The 20,323-nt window shown below is 34.9% G+C and overlaps 2 protein-coding genes across 12 annotated transcripts; both read right to left on the reverse strand.

Moving 5' to 3' along the window:
* Nucleotides 1–7,090: 7,090 nt before the first annotated feature.
* On the reverse strand, nt 7,091–10,286 carry LOC100782167 (protein ROOT PRIMORDIUM DEFECTIVE 1). Of its 4 annotated transcripts, XM_014769046.3 has the most exons (3): nt 8,533–10,286; nt 8,217–8,413; nt 7,091–8,045 (listed from the first exon to the last, which is right to left on the reverse strand). In XM_014769046.3, exon 1 carries the CDS (start codon nt 10,172–10,174, stop codon nt 8,786–8,788), a length of 1,389 nt encoding a protein of 462 aa, XP_014624532.1. In that variant the 5' UTR covers nt 10,175–10,286; the 3' UTR covers nt 7,091–8,045; nt 8,217–8,413; nt 8,533–8,785. The 4 variants fall into 4 exon arrangements, with proteins under 4 accessions (XP_014624532.1, XP_006599620.1, XP_006599618.1 ...); XM_006599557.4 differs by having other exon boundaries at nt 7,091–7,671; nt 8,217–10,286; XM_006599555.4 differs by having other exon boundaries at nt 8,217–10,286.
* Nucleotides 10,287–12,050: 1,764 nt separating this feature from the next.
* Nucleotides 12,051–18,892, reverse strand: LOC100784656 (homeobox-leucine zipper protein ANTHOCYANINLESS 2). 8 transcript variants are annotated; one of them, XM_006599560.4, is made up of 10 exons: nt 18,600–18,892; nt 18,342–18,446; nt 17,057–17,280; nt 16,839–16,956; nt 15,245–15,943; nt 14,865–14,966; nt 14,584–14,796; nt 13,466–13,640; nt 13,026–13,378; nt 12,051–12,763 (listed from the first exon to the last, which is right to left on the reverse strand). In XM_006599560.4, exons 3-10 carry the CDS (start codon nt 17,269–17,271, stop codon nt 12,410–12,412), a joined length of 2,229 nt encoding a protein of 742 aa, XP_006599623.1. In that variant the 5' UTR covers nt 17,272–17,280; nt 18,342–18,446; nt 18,600–18,892; the 3' UTR covers nt 12,051–12,409. The 8 variants fall into 8 exon arrangements, with proteins under 8 accessions (XP_006599623.1, XP_025981996.1, XP_014624691.1 ...); XM_026126211.2 differs by lacking the exon at nt 18,342–18,446; XM_014769205.1 differs by lacking the exon at nt 18,600–18,892 and having other exon boundaries at nt 18,342–18,492.
* Between the last annotated feature and the right edge of the window lie 1,431 nt (nt 18,893–20,323).

The following is a 20,323-nucleotide window of genomic DNA, read 5'->3' on the forward strand; positions in this document are numbered from 1 at the left end:
AAAGGGCAAGATTTTCACAAAAAATACCAAGACACAACTCAAAATAGTGGACATGCTTACCTTCACCAACACTGGAAAGGTCTGAAAAACCCACGACTTCGCCTGCGTCGCGGTAGCGGTGGTGGGAGCAGCGGGTCACAGGGACAAGTTCTTCACGGCGACAACCTAAATCTCAGGCTGGTAGCAGGACGGACTTCACGGCGGTGCTAGGTTTTTCAAGGGTTGCAGTCGAGGCGCTAGGTTTTTCGAGTTGTAATTCAGGCAAGCAAGGGCGCTGGTGCTTTGTTGCGAGAATATATAAACTCAAAAATCTACGACGGTGATTCGTAACACCGACTTTGTATTTTTATTTCTACGACGGTCCAGCCATCATGACCGTCTTTGATGACTTCAACAACGACGGGCTTAAATACAAACGTCGTTGAACATGAAACGCTGCACATAAAAACTTTAATAATTACGGAATTGCCACCGTGTTGACAACAACGACGGGTTCTTCAGGTCCGTCTTAAAAACTGTGTCGTAGAAAGGCCTTTTTGTAGTAGTGTATGTGACTTTATCACTATTATTTCCATCTATTTTTTTTATAGATCATGTTATTTTAATAAATTTTAAGTCTAGATTCTTGTCAATATAAAATTATTTTTCCTAACTTTTTAAATAAACAATAAGACTTCTTAAATAATCTATAACAACATTTATATACATATTTTAAATTGCATAATCTTAAAAAAATTGATTATAAATAATATAATAAATTTAATACTTCATAGTTTAATTTAATAATACTTTTTAAGAATATAAAAAAAATTAAAAACCTAAGATGACTAGATTCACAGGCCTAATCTCTTGATCTTCTTAAGTATATATGCGTTGTAAATAAATAAATAAATAATACACACCCCTTTCATAGATTAATTCACACTTCATCTTCAAAAAATATCATGACATACATTTTAATGTAGACAACAAGTTCTATATATTTGGGGATTAAACATAACCTCAGTTATACTCAATTGAGTACTCAATTCTATTCACATATATTAGCCGTGTCTCTTTTTATAAACAAACAAATTCATGAAATTTAGGCAAAGCAACCAAAGGTGTCCGTGTGGCAAAATAGGTGAAGTTGATGCCAATTGAATCTCTGTCCTCTAGCATCTATTTTATTCTTCTATATAGCTCACAGGCCAAACATTGCATTTCATAAAGGAAATTATTGCTCCTAGTTAACTTCAAATGATTGCATGATATGTAATCATCTAAATCTCCACATGGCATAATTATTGGGAATAATTTCAGATGATGAACTTGTTGTAGTGGGCAACTATATATTTACAAATGTGAAATTCAGAATCAATGTGTATCCTAATGAATAAGTAGTATATACGCAGTTACCCTTCATAATAATTATTTCATCCATGCATGCTTTACACTAGTTATTTTAAATGTCAAATGCATATAATTCTATGGATAAATACGTTGTAGTATATATATGTTTTTTTTTAATGGACTAATATGTAGGATATGCTTAAATTATAACATGTTTTTAGCCCTGAGTGTGTATCAATTAACGGATGTTTTAACTTAATTAGTGATCTCAAATATTTAAAGAAAAATTTTCATTGTTCATAATAATTTTACTTTAATTTACTACAAGAGGATTAGTAAAAGAAACACATGTGGTAAATATAAAAAATGTAACTTGCTTTTTCCATTAGAATTTTTTAAATTTATGACGTTTTAATTGTATAGTTATATAATATAATTTATTATATTAAGTTTTAAAATATTATTAATCAAAATTAAGAATTGTAAAGATTTTTTTTACCTTAAGTTATATTTCTTTTTAGACATTATTTGAGTTAAAATCTTCAATTCAGAACCACGACACACAATAAAATTCAAACCATCATAACATTCTAGGTGAAGTATCAAGGGTCGCTGTCCATATTATTACAAAAAAGAACGCTGTTGTCTAACTGTGTAATAACATTACTACTGGAGTACCTTAAAAATTTCTTTTGCTATTGATATGCTGTGCCGAGTAAAAGTGATGCTTTTTTATAAAAATAAAAAAGTAAAATATAACCGATCTTCTTAAAAATTTCTTTGCTATTGATATGCTGTGCCCCTGATTATGTGCCATATATGAAGATTAATTAAACCACAATAATTTCAAACTATCTAATAATTTTTCTAGGTAAAAACATTTGTCAAAACCCTTAATTAGACAGACCGATCTTAAAAATTAGAAACAACCTGAAAACTTGACTCTGTGTATCTAGCAAGCATGCAATGCAACATCAACATGGTTCAAATATTTTGTGTTAGAGTGTGTTTGTCTTCTTTAATGATTTCTATATCATGCCCTAATCAATTTAATAAAAAAAATGTTTGTTTGACCTAATCACCGAAGATAAGGGACAAGTGTGAGTTTCAAAGCATACATTATTTATATAACAAGTGGGCAAATTGCGTATTGAATATAATAAACGAGTTTTTTTTTCATCCTTGTACTTTGTGTTCTTTTCGCTGGATGATAAAAGCATGCAAAACATTAGTTGGATTAACCAGAGAAATTGAGAAAAGAGAATTTCTACGACTACAAGTAAATGGAATCGGTACTAATTTTATACTAAAATTCGCTTCTGTCAAGGATTGTTAGGCTTCACAGAATTAATGTAAAAATGAATATGCTCTTGTTGCAATCATTGATATCAAGGATATTAAGAGTTATAAGGTTAATCTTTTGGGGAAAAAAAAGAAAAAAGAAAAAAAAAATTGTATGTTCAATTCGCTCTATTAATAAAAAAATTAACAATTAATTATTAATATTTATCGATAAAAAAATATATCAATTATTAGATTGTTGTTGCCATTTTTTAGTTTAATGCAAAAAACCACAGATATGACTTGAATGCCAAGTTCATAATTAATATATAAGCTATCGATATAGGTAAAGAGTAAAGACTAATAATCAAATCAAGAATAATGTATGAGATCTAAAAAGGAAACAATAATTAATTATAGCCAGTACCAAGATAAGCATTGTTTCAATTGGTGTTCTTATCACAAACCTTTTGAGACCCTTTTTATAATCTTTTTCTCCTTCAAAGTAGCAACTTCGATAACTTTTAAAATGCGTGGTTTAGTGATGGTTCCAGTTTCAGCCATGACTCGTGGCTCAATATATAATTAATCACTACATGGCCTATATATTATCTTTGTACGTTATACCGTTGAGCCAACCATCGACTTCCAATAGTGGCTTTGCTTAGTCTCTGAATTAAATCAATAAGTTGAAACAATTTGTTTTGAATATATAAGAGAATCAAAGAATAGCACCATCTTGCAAACTGTGGTCTTCTCGTTAGATTTGATGGCTACGTCCACTAGTTGTTACCAAAATTTCCAACAAAATATCTGACTTTATAATACGTTTAATATCGAATGGTTGCTCCCATGTTTCTCATTCAACAAGCTATATAATTTTGTTTCAGCTTCATACATAATATTAACAAGCATGCAAGTCCAAAATTTTGTTATAAAATGCATTGATTATTTCACTTGTCAAATGATAATGGTACTTTTATGCCTTGCGTAACGCAATACTAAAGCGTGTCCACTGGTTTTGAGTTTCTTACATTATTAAATAACATGCAAATTGATGGATGACGTGCTATGGTTTGTGTACAGTGTGCTACATTTCTTTATTTGGATTTTATTATAATGTCCTAATAAACCATGAAGGATAACAAATCATTTGTGTCTAATCAACAGCTTGTCAATAAAGTCAACCAGAAACAGGAAAATGGAAAGAAACAGTGGCTTTTGGGAAGTTTTAGAGCCAAACAATCACATGAAATGGTTGGTTTCTGGGTTGAAAGTAAAGAAAATGTTACATAGAGTAACAGCAAATAGTATCATTTGATTGAACTGGCCACAAAAAGTTCCATATAAAACTTGATCTGATCAATAGTCTGGGGCTACACCAGATCAATTGTCGAATGAATACAGTGCTTAAAGGAATAGCTAAAAGCAATAGCTTTGTTAATTGTTATCTCTTTTATTATTCTTTTAATGTATTCTATGATTTTGGTTATTTATATCGATTGACACTGTGTTCATGTCTTTTAATGCTCAAACAACTTATGATCAATTGCACAAAGTTCAATGTTTAAATGAGTCTCTCTCAAGAGAGAATAGAGAAATTATTGTATGGTCAGAAAGTTTATGCATTAGATGACTCTCTCTCAGGAAAAATTATTGTATGGTCAAAACACGTAGTTTCAATCAATCTTCAAATACATGTAACACATTTTTTAAATTATTACTCTGTATTACATAGATTGTACGAGATTATATAGTTATAGAACTAGATAATATAATAATTTCTCATCTCAAGGAGCACACATAGAGATGCTACATTGCTACTTTTAATTTGGCATCGACCTCATCCCTCAAATGAAAGGTGATCAATAAACAAAAATTCAGTCAATTCACAAAACAAATCACACATGGTAGGTGGGAATTAAGATGACAAGTGAATAGTGTATTTAAGTATCACTCACTTCATACTAAATATCTCAGCACCCAAAAAATAATGTTTCTGCCACGATGATATACAACGGTGCAACTTGTTCTAGATAATAATAATATGGCCCGCACGAGACGAAGACGCTAGATTTTGACAGAAGGCAATGGTAGTTCCTTACAATCTCACTTAATCCTTCAGAATTGACAAGTGTATTTTTTCCATTAAAAAAACAATGTAAAAAGGGATGCCCCCTACACCAACACTCACCATATAGATCCGTCACTAATTTTATTTATTTATTTATAACCCAAGACAGCTTTCTTCAGCTATAGTAGTGTTAGTATGAAAAACTAAAAATCATCCTTCCAGACCTCGAGTAACTAAAATTAACCAATTGTTTGTATTTAGCCATTTAATTACATATAGTTAACCCTTTGTTGAGGTAGTAGGAAGTAAATAACTTACTATTTTATCAATTTTACTTAACTAATAGTATAATTAGTACAGCTAAGCCTTCAATGGTTCAAGACTCGTTGGATTTACTTCTAGTTGGAGATGATGGGGGTGAAGGTGGCTCGAGATAACATAAAAATGGGGGTACCTATCTACAATAGTTCAAGTCATATTGAATGAGAAAGCAAAGTAACAACAGTAGGAAGAGGGATCTACTTGTAGTTCTTGACTTATTGGAATGCTATATTTGATAGGACTTGGAGGCATTCAAACGTAACCACGAGATAAACCTGAAACATGGATTCCCTCAAGTACTTAACCATTGCTGGAACGGCTAATGTGAGGGTACGTTGTAACAAGATGTCGGAAATTCTTTGATTTGAGTGCATGAAGCATTGCCATGCAAGACATTTGGGAGTTGCCTTTTATCATAATTCCATAATTGCTCTTTTGACGAGAAACAAAATCAAATCGTAATTTTGTTGTCAATATAGGGATAAAAAAAATACAACAAAAGTACCATTATGTTATATAATTATGTTTTTGTTATGTAATTTTTTATTTTTATGTAAATAATAGAATCACGATTTTGTTATATATTTTTTTATTCCCAAATAATATAACAAAAACCATATTTCTGTTATATTAAAAAGGTGTGTAAAAAAAATATACAATGTAAATATGATTTTGGTGTGTATTTTTTACAATTTTTTAAAATTAATTTTAAATGAAAGCTACCTTTTTAAAAAACAATCAAATTAATTGTGATATAATTTATCATTTTTAATATTAATTTATATATTTTTTAATTAAAATTGAATTAATTAGATAGAAGTTACCATTTATAAACTTAACCAAACTAATTATTATATGAATTACCTTTATTAATATTAATCAAATTAATTTATGAATCAAATTTGTATTATATGAATTAGCTTTATTACTTTTAAGAAAATAGTGAAAGAGAAAGGGAAATGGTGAAGTATAATGATGGAGGAGTGAAAGGACAATGATCTCCTTTTGAAAAGACTAAAATATCCTAAGACCTCCCTACATGATGCCACCTCCTTCACCCGCGATGATAATGACCTCGTCCTTCACATCATGCCACCTCCTTCTTCACCTTTCCGTGATGACAACGACCTCGTCCTTCACATCATGTCACTTCTTTCACCCTCTTGTGATATCAGTGATCTCGTCCTATATTGCAACAACCCTTGCATCCTCTCGCAACCACAATGACCTCTTCCTCCCCCACAACAACACTTGCACTTCCCTCATGATGCCTCGTCACCACCTTTCCCCTCCTTCCTTTGCACATTGCCATCTATGGGTTTTGGGTTTGTGGGGATGGGTTTCTGGTGTGGGAAAGGACATTTGATGTGAAACAACAATGTCGATTACTTTTGGCTTATGGAAAGGCCACTCCAAAACCCAGTATAAGTTTTAGAATAACCATTCCGATTAATTAGAAAAACTATTCCATAATATCCATTTCGGGTAGTGCTATATATGTTTTAAAATAATTATTTCAAAAGATAATTTTTATTGAGGATTTATTGAGGATTTATTCCTATTTTGGAAGGTAATTTTTACTTTTCAAAAAAATTATTCCAAAATAATTTTGGAGTTCCTAATGAAAGGCTATTTTGTCCATACAAATAAAATGAGAAATGCAGGACACGAGTTGGGAGGTTTAGGATTCAAATGCCCTCAAATGCTCATTCGGCCATTGTCTTGGGCCTATCTCGCCTTCATTATTAGAGTGTTCATATGCAATTTCCGGAACAAAAATACGAAAGTAAAAAGCAAACCATTAGTCAAACTAGTTTCGTGTTAGTGAACTAGTTGGGACCAGATTCTAAATGACTGAATATAAACTGGTTCTGGTTCAGAACCAGATCTGAACTGGTTTTGAAGTTCAAACCTGTTCTGAACTGGTTTTAAATCATCTAAAACCTGTTCTGAATTGGTTTAAACTGCTAAATCAATCCCAAACCAGTTTCGTTCGCATAATAATATGAAATTGATTCATTGTCAGGCAAACAACAACCTTATTTCTCAAAAGCATTACTCTGAATAATCCTCAGAAACACCTGTTCAAATTTTTACATTTCATTTGTTTCGAAACTAGAAGGCATGTTTGTATTACAAATTATAAGCTGCGAATAATTTGAAGATACATAAACATAATTACAATCCAAAACACAGTACACTTTTGTTTATGGTCAACATCAGGACTGGTGACTCGTGGTATGAATGGGGATAGACAGGACCCATAACAGAAGTAATGATTGCAAGCAGAACGGAGCAAACCACCACAGTGGATGATGCACGATGACTAGGGTTCTGGCGCCCCATGATAACTGTGTTATGTGTAAAGATGGATGATAACCCAATAAACAAAGGAAAGCATACAAAAGTGCAGACTACTCCGTGAAAATTTATTATGAGAAGTATACTCAGCCACGTCCATCATCTTCGGATGCCTTGGATGTAAAAGCATAGTCGGTGTAAATTCCAACAAGCATTGAGTAAGCTTCGGAACATGGCAAAGAATACAAAAAATGTGCTGAAACACCACCATACCATCCAAAATTATTCAATTCTATCCATCACCATCATACCAAACACCTTTCCCAACAGAGGCATTCACAAACTTATTCCCTGAAAGTATCCTGGCAAAGAATAAAGGATTCATTTGCAGCCAATCTTGTAATAGATGTTTGATACAAACTGGGTGTTGTAATTCTTATGAACAGAAGATCAACAGAGAGATGAATAGATTTGAGGGCTAGGTTTCAATTCTAGCTCATTTGTGATGATAAAACAAATGGTTTTATGTAATGTAAGTATGTACCTTATTTTCGCTTATAAACTGGTATATGTACATGGTTCAGGTCAAAGAATTTGTTATATAAAAAATGGTTTAGGTTATTGAAACTGTTTAAAGAATTTGGTTAGTTATGATATTGTTGGTTTGAATTCCTAGCTCACATGGCAGGAAACTGAAGGATTTTGTTTGCGAGACTAAATTAACCAAGAGAAAATCCTGCAAAACAAATATAGTACAGACCATTCGTCAAGTACATCACAGCAATTGAATGACAGCTTCTTAAAGAAACCTCTGTCCTGTAGTAGTAAATTAGTATCAAAATTCAGAAAGTATTGCAATTTAATGTAAGTAACTGATATTTATGAAAATGCAGATGAGTTGCCTTACATGTCTCTACTCTATGAACATCCATTCAAGTGAGGCCCTTGATTTTCCAACAAGATGCTTCAAGGTTAAAGCTGTTCTTTATTTGCCAGTGTTTCCTTCTATAAAAAAAAGTTCTGTATGTACAGGCAAAATGCTGGTGACAAATGAGTTGATGATCGCATGGATACCTTCCTCCACCTTAAGGCAGTGATTCCTCTCTGTAAATGAAACAAACCCAATTATCTATTCTAGGTTGAAGATCTTCGTTCGCATCAGAGGTCATCATCAATAAAATCCCCCAAGAAAGACAAATTCACATAGGTTCAGTAGCTCCCACCTCCATGAAAGTTGACTGGACATCTTTTCATGATTAACCTGGTAGGTCAGGTCCGACCAAATGGTCCAAATCATTACAGATCAAACCAGTTAGAATGGTGAGATGCAGTGAAAACAGGAATCTTAACTTCATATCTACTGGTTCAAAACTTCAGAAGTAGAACACGAAATTTCAGAATTCAGAACTATATCAAGAGACTTCTCGATTGCAAAACTGAAGAAATGTAGCTCAAATAGATTCCCCAAATACTCAGCTAAGATTTCCTCTGCAACGACACATTATCCACACAATCATCATCCTCATCTCCCAAATCAACATCGGAGCCTATATCTGATGTCAAATCATCCTCTGCATCCTTATCCCGCCCCGAATCATCTTTGCCCTTAAAGTCTTCACAAGCATCCTCCACATATGCTCTAGTTACCTGCCCCATTTCATCCTCTAACCTGCTTCTCCTATACCCAACCAACTCCCCATCAACCTTAGCCTTCCGAGGGCTCAACAGGACAAGCTCGGCCAGCTTCCTCCGCGCCAAATACAACTCATTCGGCTCGATCAGCTCGCCCTTCCTATATGCCTCCCTAAGGAAAACAGTGTGAAGCTTTCCCTGATTCCCCCTTGTGGAGACATAAAAAATCCCCTGGTGCTGCAGCAAAAAATCCTTCAACTTCTTGGGCAGGTTCATGGCCATCCGGAAATGCGCAATCCTCTCCAGCGTAATCTTCTTCTCCACAGTCAAGGACAACAACTCGTGAATGGTGGCAACAGCCCTCTTCTCCATCCTCTTCTGGGCCTCAATGGACCTCAAATCATACCCGGAAACATCCTCATAAGGGGACCAATAAGGAAGCCTCTGCCACTTCCACATTGCAATCCTAAAATACTTACCAATCTTAAAACCAGGTGGAAAATCAATCACAAAAGAAAACCTAATATCCTCAGCATCACTTCCTCTCTCTCTATAAACCCTTTCCCTAGCTTCCTCAATTGCACAAGTTCCTAACCCAGGGTCTCTCTCCACAACCTCAATGTACTTGTTCCTAGTTTCCTTAGCATCAATCAAACGGAAAAACTGAGGGTACCTCAGCACCACCGAGTTTTCAAAGTCGTCCGGGAGCCCATACGCGGCGCGTGCGATGCGCACGTGCTCGAGGCGGAGGCGGCCATGGTTCGACATCATGAGGAGCTTCCGGAGGCGCGTGACAGCGCGTGGGAGCTCCGCGGCTAGTGCACGACGCTCCTGCTCGATCTGGAGGATGGCCTTGCGGGTGAGGCGGCAGAAAAGGATGCGCTGCACAGGGTGCTCGAAGATTTCGAACACGTGCGGGAACTTGAGGACGAACGCGCCGGACTCGTGGCGCGTGAAGCCGAAGCGCCGCGCAAGCGTCTCAAGGCGCGAGATTGGGAGCGATTGGGAAGGTTCCGAGAGGATGAGGTTCTGGAATTTTAGGACCTTGCGCGTTTTCTTCTCGACTTCCATGTAGTTGTCATAGCCATGGTCGCGAACCCTAAGTTGCTTTTTGGGGATTGCGGTGGATTGCGAGAATTCTCTGACGGAGTTGAAATTAGGGTTGTGGATTAGTAGAAAGTGCTCGACATTGAGCTTGAAGAGATTGGAGGTTCGAGAGGCAAAGACTCGCATTTTGGGGATTTAGGGTTTCTGCGTTGAGTTTTTGGCTATGGACGATGAATGGTGAAGCAGTGAAGTGAGAGCTGGAAGGGACGGGTTGGGGAAATAATAATAAGGTAGAGGGGTTATAATGAAATTATGATAATTTTTTTGTTTGGGGATTTGTTTTTTGAGTAGATGGGCTTAAGTTAGAAGGACTTTTTTCTGGGTGATGCTAGGTGCACCAGCATTATTATTTGTGCATTAACAATTTTTTTTTAATTTCCTAAATGCTCCTGGTGTCTTCTTCCTTTTAAAGTTGGTTGCAGTGTTACTTTTTCTCTTACGCCTCCATTGTTTTTTCTTCGCTTTCTCCCTCTGTTGTTGGTTCGTGTTGGTTTTTCATTGTTGAGAGAGTTGTTCCTTGGGTTGAGGTGAAAGTGTTATGGGTCAGTGGTGATTGTTGCTTTCGTCGTCGTCCACATTTAAGGTACATCATTTTGTTGCATTTTACTGGGTGTGCGTGAGTTGATCCGTATGTGTAAGTTATAAGTATCGATCAAAATGATTCGTAAGATCTATACGAATCAACTTGATCCGTAAGTTAAAATTACACATACGGATCAAGTTGATCCATATGACTCATATGTATTAACTATGACTCATATGGATCAACTATGATTCATATAGATCAACTTGAGTGAATGACATTTTTGTCTATTTACTTAAAATGTTAGGTGCACCTAGCATCACCCATTTTTTCTCCATGGAAGCCCAAATCATGGAAATTACTTCTTGGGGAAATACCTAAAATGCACCCCTCTAACTTTATAGAAGTTAAAAAGCAACGGGTGTTAGTAGTAACTTTGAAAAAACTAACCAACAAAGAAGTAACAATTTACTATCAGAATTCTTTGATGAGAAACAAGAAGAAATAAATAAGAATAAAAATCAATCCAACACCTTGCACATGTATATTAATATTGTACGAAAATACTTTAGAAGTTGTTCAATCAATATAGAAGTCTAATCTTTGAAATTGCCTTAGTGCAAAAGAATCATACATCAAAATTCAACAATAATTTGATTATTCCCTTTCTCCTTCTCTTAATATCTTATTAAGAAATAATGTAATAATATGCCGTACATTACATTTTTTAATGTGGTCATTTTGTTTATATTATCAAAATATAATTAACTTTTTCTAGGCAAAGATGTTCTTTGCTTACGTGCATCTATGCATGAATCCGGGCGTCAATGTTGCGTCTGTGCGCGCCTCCATGTCCGCATTTGCATTTCTCTGAGTCCATACATGCAAACAAATAAATGAAGCAAATATAATTTTGACATGAAAAAAATATTTTAAAATATCATCAAATTATTTTTAGAAGTTTCAAATATTTTAAAAAAATTCTTTAGTTTATTTTTACTTCAAAATTGTTGATCATTCCAAAAACTTCTTACGCATACGGCACACGAATCACGCTATTTGTTACAACTTCTACTAAGAACATTGCGAAAAGCAAAGAAAAAAGGTCCAAAAGGTTGAAACAGTTACACAGAAAACGTGATTCAGTGGAAATTCTTGCCAACACACGAAAATTAATGCAACCAACAATTAACAAAAGGTTATTGCTGAATCTTATAAAACGGTTGGACATGACATGTTTTCGTGCACATTAAAGTTTCGTAAAAACGACATTGTTCTTAACAAAAATCTAATAAATTAATCCAAATAATTGTGTTTTCATAAACTATAAATCTAACGTGATTACTTAATTCCACCATCTCAAAAAAGTTACCGACTGAAAAAACACAAAGATGAATAGGAATAAGAATTTGGTTCCACAAGAACCGCACAAAGAGACAAAGCAATAATCAAACAGTAGAATTAGAAACCCGGAAAACATGAACTAAAATATGAAAATGCATTCAAGAAATGAAGATTAACAACTAATAGCAAAGTTGAGCAGTTTCACTTTACTATTAAGTAAAGGGTGTAAGAATAACACACAGCATATCCTTTTGGACAAAGTAAAAGCTAAGACTTGTAACAGGTAACGAGTCAATACCCGAACCACCACAAAGCATTCACGGTTGGTTCGTTCTTGACTCAAACCCTTTTCTGCCTCAGCCTCAGCCTCTACTCTTGAATACTCTATACACCCAAAATATAAAACACTCTATTATGTTTTCTTTCAAAAGAAAAAAGAAAAAAAAAGTCTTTTTGTTTGTGATCATATTTAAGTCTAAAATTAAAGAAATGGATCATGCAACTCCAAGTGCATCTTTGACCTTCTGAATGGTAAATGAGATCAGGTTATTGACAGCATCAACTGACTCCATTGTGAACTTGGCTGATTGGTGGTTGCCATTTGGCAACATTTGTAACCCAACTGTAAGCAAGCAGCTGCCACCACCGTCACTGCCATCACCGTTGTTTGAAGTGCCATCTGGCAGAATAGCAAAGCCTGATGGACGGAGAGGGACAAATGATGAATCTCCACAGCTCATCACCATCTGCAAGGCTTGCATGTTGATCGGGGAATACACTACCATCGAGCCAGAGGCATCACTCCATGACTCTTGCAGATATAGCACATTGCACTCGCTATTAGCAGACTGCAAATATGACAAAAGGAAGAGAATGTTAAATGCAAGGTGATGTTTGGATAAATTTTTCAATAAGCATTTACAGGAGAAAAAATAAGTCATAAAATAGACATAGGAAAAGCTTTACCCTCTTATAAACACAGCAAATAATTAGTTTGGCTTGGATTAGTTAAAGTATAATGTGATTTTTTCTTATTGAAAGGTCACAAAAAACCAAAACCAAAACCAAAAACAAAAACATGCAAAGGATGTGATAGGAAAGAGCACTTACATGAAGGATGGAAACACAATTTCCACGGTCTTGTCCTTTAGCAATATGGAGCATCTCCTTCATTGGTCCATCTTTGGACAGCAGGTCCCACTCACCTCTCAAATTTTCATCACGCAGAAAATCAAACACCCTTTTCCGTGACACCGGCATCCAAACAGAAGTTGAAGCACTCAGCACAATGCCAGGAGCCTCAGTTGGGTCATCGATTTTCCGGGCCATGATTCTCATGTCATCAGCCAGATTACCAATGTGCAGTATGTCCCACTTGCAAGCAGATGAAGCACAGATCCCTGAGCAGAAGCACTCGGTCATGCGTTGTGCGAGCTTCATCATGTTTGTCCTACCCGCTTGGGCTGGTAAGAACAGCATTCATCAAAATGAAAACTTTGCCATATTCATCAAAGTAAAAAAGTGTTTAAGGCAGTGACAATGTGACATACCTGTGGGGTCCTCAGATGGGCCTTGAGGAGACCTGAGGATTGCCAAGCAGTCACACTGCCTTAGGAGGGTGGCAATCCATCTCTGAGCACCAAAACCAATGCCAGAACTAACCAATGGGCGATAAAGTTGGTGGATGACACTCTCATCATATTGGGAATGTTCAACCCAAGTAATCTACAACAGTGTAATTTACCTTCAGTCAATCTGGTGATTATTACAAATTCAAAGCAATATATGAAAGAAATTTTAAGATATGCAAAGCCTAGTTACTTCAACAAAGTAGTTCCAGTATTATTTTCATCAAAAAGAGGACAACACTGATCTCTTAATCACTGTAGATGACTTGACAAGAATAAACTTCAAATGCAAAATCTAAATAGAAAAAGGGAGGGATTCCATCAAAAACCTTAATTGAGAAAAGGTAGAAAACATTGCAAGATTTAAACACAAATGGAATTAGGGAGGTTTGTTGCATATAATAACCATAGCCCACACTCAATATTTGTAAAACCCTAGGTCAATATTAAATTAACATCCCAACTTAGAAGTCCCTTGAAAGGATTAAAAAATGGAACAAATCAAAAGGTTATGCACACGTGAATCACAACGGACTTAAGGATTGGTCATATTAAAGGGCATGAATTACCACATTAACTGGCAGTGGTACCATATATACTATAATTGGACTGGATTCACATCATCACTATCATACAGAGCAAAATTATACTATTTATAAAAGGGTGCAGAAATAAAAAGATTTAACTTTTCCAAAAAGTAGACTCCGCACTTCAGAGTGTAAAGTGAAGAGTGATAGTCTTTGAGAAATCAATAGTAGAGATTTTGGTTAAACATATGCGCATGCACAAAAAATTGAAATTATGACATTGTTACAAATGACACCATGAATACTTCATAATATAGTGCAGGCATGATGGAACCAAGCACAAGCTCTTGCTAAACTTAAATGTCAGCCATAACAAACCAATCCATTCATACTAAAAGTAATAAAGAAATCCAAAAATATATTTTTAAATATTGAAACTCCAGCAAGCATGCGATGATGCAATTGCAATACAAAAGAAAATAAGTGTCTAAAATATCTTATTATAGCACTTACATTGGAAAAACCATTGGGCATGTCCTGAATAACACAGCCCGAGGGAAGCCTCCTGCAGCTCATTAATGGATGTGAATTGGTAACATTACGACCAATGTCAACTGAAACATCAACCACAGCCCATAAACCTTCAGCGTGCTTCTTGCAAAACCTGAGGAAACTCACTTGACGAGCAGGGACTAGTGGAGAAAGCAATTGAACCTCAGCAAGCATCTGAAAAGCATTCCATAATTAGTTGTAGCCAAATATAGCAAAACCATACACACATCAGAGAAACATACCACTTGCAACGCTCCACTTCTGGTTCCACCCGTGCCACTAGATAGTACTTCCACAGTGGCAGCACTAGCAATCATAGATGAAAACATCTCCGACCATTGATCCTGTTGGCATAAATGATAAATTAAAAAAAATAAATTCAACTGAGACAAATTTAAGATCAAATAAACATCATAGTCAATCACAAGTTATTAACATATCAAACTGTTCTACGATAAAATTCTTCGAATTATATGCCATATTTTATGAACTAGAAGATAAATATGGCATACAATACAGTGAAGCTTCTTTTGAATTTATTCTTGCTTTGTAAATGACTGCTCTAAATCTCCAATAAAATCAACTAAAACTTCAACTAAGAATAAGAAATTAGGTATCATACCGCATCCATCAATATTTCAACAAGGCCCAAACTGCTGGCTGATACTACTCCAGTTCCTCTTGTAGCTTCAGTCACATAACCAGCAGCAGGTTTTGATCCAATATAAGGAGAAAACAGTCTTGCATACTCATCATGGTTCAGTACTTCATTCCTGCCATCAGAGCTTTTAATCCAAAGAGAGGTATCAGGCTGAGCCATCTTAATTAATTCATTCATAGCACTCAGTGCAAGGTCTAAAAGCATGGATCTCTCAAGCTGGATTTCGTTTCCCATCATTCCCATTGGTGATCTAGCACCCATAGTAGACATCGCAGGAGAGGAGCCCAAAGCTCCATCTCCCACATCAAATCCCATTGGCAAGGGCATGCCAAAATTGCTTGAACCACCAAGTCCGTTTCTTCCAATAGCAAGTTCTAGACCAGAATTTGAGGGTGGCAGAGCCATGGGACTGGCCAGTGGTGAGAGGGGCCGGCCCAGGAACTTGTTTGCCAATGCACATATTCGGTTCAATTCATCCTTCAGTCGGGCATTTTCCATTCTAGTTTGGTGCTCCTCCAATGAAATTTGACCAGGAATAGCTGGGCCACCACAGTTGTTACATATCGGATTTGCCAAAGCATCCTTCATTACACTGTTCTCAGCTCGGAGCTTGTCATTTTCCTGCCTAAGAATCATGTTCTCATGGCGTTCCAGTTGTGTCTGATTCAAGAAAAGCAATTCATTTAGTAAAACATCCTCAATGGCATCAGCAAAATGTATAAATGAGAACAAATACCAATGTATGCCAACTGGAACCAAATTACATCTCCCTACCCCCACCCCCGATTTTCAATTGCGGTTCAGTTTTGTAGCAACCCTTGATATTGTGGGAAGCCGGGAACTTGCGGACAAATGCAGTTGATGCAGTCACAATTGTGATCGCAATACAATGCCACCCAAAAAACTTGACATTGTGGCCAACCAAAAGAAGTAACGCTAATGTTACTTTTTAACCACTTATCCTTTAATTAAAGGGACAAGTAACGAAGCCAAGTGATTGTCTTAAAACTTCAACCATCCCCCCATTCGCCCCAAAATTAGGTAATAACGCTTCGGCCGAAAGAAATAACAATAACGTTACTTTTAACCACTTATCCTTTAATTAAAGGGAAAAATAACGGAGCCAAGTGATTTTTATAAAACATCAACCATCCCCCCAAATTAGGCAATAACGCTTCGGCCGAAAGAAATAATGATAATGTTACTTTTTAACCACTTATATTTAATTAAAGGGACAAATAATGGAATCAAGTGATTTTAGTAAAACTTCATCCTCCCATCCCCCGCCCCCAAATTAGGTAACAACGCTTCCGCCAAACAAATAGCAACCGATAACGATAATGTTAATTTTTAACAACTTATTCTTTAATTAAAGAGACAAGTAACAAGTATCATAGCCAACTGATTTTAATTAGTTCCAACTTACCTTCATTTGGCTTCCGCCAAACAAATAGCAACTGATAACGATAATGTTAATTTTTAACAACTTATTCTTTAATTAAAGATACAAGTAACAAGTATCATAGCCAACTGATTTTAATTAGTTCCAACTTACCTTCATTTGGGTTCGTCGATTCTGAAACCAGAACTTGACTTGCTTGTTCTCCAAGCCAAGCCTCTTGCTAAGATCTGTTCTTTGCTTCTCGTCGGGATGAGGACACTCCTTGAAAAACCTAAAACAAAAACAGCAAAAAAAAATCAACCTTAACAAACAAATCAATACAGATAATCACAGTTTGTAAAAAAAGATTTCAGAATTTTATAGAGCCATACGCTTCAAGCTCCTGAATTTGTTGAGGGGTGTGCCTATGGTATTTCTTCTTCTTTTTATGTGGCTGATCATCCCCAGCATCTTGATCATCACCAGATCCGCCATCAAAATTATCACTTCCGGACCGGCTTTCATATTCGTCATCCCTCATCCTCCCTAGCAAATTACTAGTATCAAAACTTTCTCCCATTAGACCCATCTCGCTATGGCCTTCCATTCTCCTTTGCTGCAGAAAATAGTCCCATTAGCAACAATAACAACAAGAAGGATGAGTAATAAGATGCACAAATCCAATTCATAATCAATACAAAAGCAAATAACAAAACATGATACATAAAGGGAGTTCTAAATCAAAGGGGAGATGAAGCATACAACAGATAAATTCAAGGTAGAGGGATTTTGCTTTGAAATATTAAAGGGTGAAGAAAAAAGAGGTGGCTCCACAGTGAAAAAACTAGCCATGAAGCAATTCGATGGAGAACTATGCTCTACAACCCTATAAAAAGTTATGGGTCATTTTCTCTCCCAAACTCCCAAAGTTTTTATATACCGAATATGCAAGTACTCTCTCTATTCTCTATTTCCTTCTCCGACCCTTTTGTTCTCCAGGCTCTATTCTGAAATTGTCACTATCACTTTTTCAGGATTCTTCGCTCAACTTTTTGAACTTAAACCAAAATTGAGTCAAATGTTCACAACATTGATTTCTTTGGAAAAAAGATACACACATCCACACAACCAAAAACTAAATAAATAAATAAAAGTATCTCCTTGTCAACGCTCCATGCATGACTTTTAACTCATTCCTCTCAATAGAATTAAGCCATTGACAGATGCAAATGTCAGAAAGAACAAGATAAGAAAAAACCCTTTTGTTTTCTGACCCGGTGTTCACATCTGTTTCTCCAATTTGCACAACCCTCCAAATCAGAAAAATAAAAGTAATAAATAAGAGTAAATGCCCTTAAATTATATATTTTTTTTCATCCTGTGTTTCACACCTGGCCTGACTAATTATTTGTCAGCACTCAAAAAAAATTTCATAACCCAAGAGGGTCTATTGTGCCAAAGTCTTTGCACAAGAAACAAACACAGCAATATAGAGCAAGGACTTTTTTATGAAAAAAGACAAAAACGAAAGCAAGATTCACACACTGAACCTTACTTTTGAAATGCATGGTACCAAATCAAAAAGACCCAGTTGACTCATCCCCATCCTTCACAGATACAAGTTCAAAAGAACCAAACTTTATAGAAACGAAGCCAGGTACGAAGACAAGGTGATACCTTTTAGTTTAGCAGTCCCAAAGCAAAATGCCAGAAAAAAATTCTTTTTCTTTTGTCTTAATTTTTCAGATCCTTGGAAACACTCTCTCTCAAACACACTGGGATCTGTGGAAGGAAGAGAAAAGGACAGAGAAAAAATATTTTGTGATATGTTATTACAATAACACGATATATTTATACTAATATAATATAAACAAATCAAGAAGAAAATAATATTTTATTTTATTTAACGCTAAAAGAATAGCAGAGCTGACTTACAATGACTCAAGGCAATCAGAAAGTCAATGACTTTTTCAACTCTTTAAATTGAATAATTGTTTTTTCCTAAATTAAAAAAAAAATAGAAACTTTGAATGAAAATTCAAGACCCAATTCCCATGTTTGAATCCAATGTTCTATTTTATGACTATATCAATGTCTGTGTCTTTGGTTGCTCCTCTTCTCTTCTCTCTTCGGTCTTCACTCTTCACTCAATTGCATGCACATTTTCTCTCTCTAAATCTTCTGAAATGTGATTATAGTTACTTTCCCTATTCTTTCTCTCTCTACATATTCTCTTGTTTTACTTCGGACATTTGGCAATATATAGGACCTAAAAGAGAGAGTGAAAGGCGTGTGGGGCCCACTGACAAAACAAAACAGCGGTTCGTGATGTTCGCTCTCACCCCAGCGCGTGAAACACGAGCGCGTGGGATGTCTGTCCTTTGACACTGCCTGGTTTTTAGATTGCTTTATCTTTCTAGGGCAGTAATATGGTGTGCGTAGGTCCACGGTATCACCGTGAGACCGGTTTAAATTATCCAATAAAAGGGTCCCGCGTTCGAGGGCAATATTGATATTTTAGAAAAAAAAAGTGTGGTTCTGTTTGTAAAGAAGAGGATTTCTGGCGTGATTCTGGGATTGACCAAAATCCGAATATTCAATTATCGGATTTTGCATTTCATTTCCTTTTTCCGTTTCCTTTTTTTTAACGGAAAAAGAAAAAAATAATAATAAAAAATAAAAGTATCCTAGTATGCATGCAAGTGTGAATTTGAATCCTATTTTTTACTACATTTGACGTTGATTTGGATAAGGAAACAAAATCACAAAATCCCCTTTCTCGTGTTTCAACTTTTTTTAAGAAGGTAAGAAAAAGACTTGCTTCAATTGTTCGTGAATGCCGACCTCTCGACTCTTTTGGTTTCTTTTAATTTTTGTATGTGATTTTTTCTTACAATTTTTTAGTTTTTAAAAAATTATAATTTAGTTGAATCTTTAATTTTACGTATGTTTTATTTATTTTATTCCAATCAAATTAAATTTTAGACCTAATGTATTTATTGAAGGTATATCAATAAAAAATATCAAATTTAGAATTCAAGTAAAATTATAATTTTTAAAATTAGAGGACTAAAATTATAAATAAAATAAGGAAATAAAAATGATAGATAAAAAATGAAAAGAGACTAAATTGTAATTTGGCCTTTTATTTTATATCAATGTTAGCATAATACATACTTTTATATTACTATAATTTAATCATTTGTTTATATATTACTTAAAAAATGAGTTATTTATCAAACGAGGGCATCTCAATTACACACATTAAGTTTGTTGAAGAGAACATGTAATCAATCCATGTATAATACATTGAGACATGATAAGTTTAAATATGATTAAGTTTTGGATTTGAATTGAGAATTAATTTCATATCCGAAATACGACTGAAATGTATGAGAATACCAAAGACACTAATTAGGAAGATCAGAAAAAAAAAATGACTTATTAAATAACTTTTGTGCAATCAATATTTTTGACAATATATTTAATACTTTAATAATATAATAATATAATTAAATAACTGTTAGCATTTAATATTTTCAACAAATGAAAACTTATTCTTGAAAAGCAAGATTATATTTAATATTTGTTTACATTAAAAAATTAAAATGCATGCCACTCATGATTTTTTATATAAAAATAATAATATTAAGCAATCG

This window comes from Glycine max, chromosome 16 (genome assembly GCF_000004515.6).
Source record: "Glycine max cultivar Williams 82 chromosome 16, Glycine_max_v4.0, whole genome shotgun sequence".
Taxonomy (NCBI): Eukaryota; Viridiplantae; Streptophyta; class Magnoliopsida; order Fabales; family Fabaceae; genus Glycine; species Glycine max.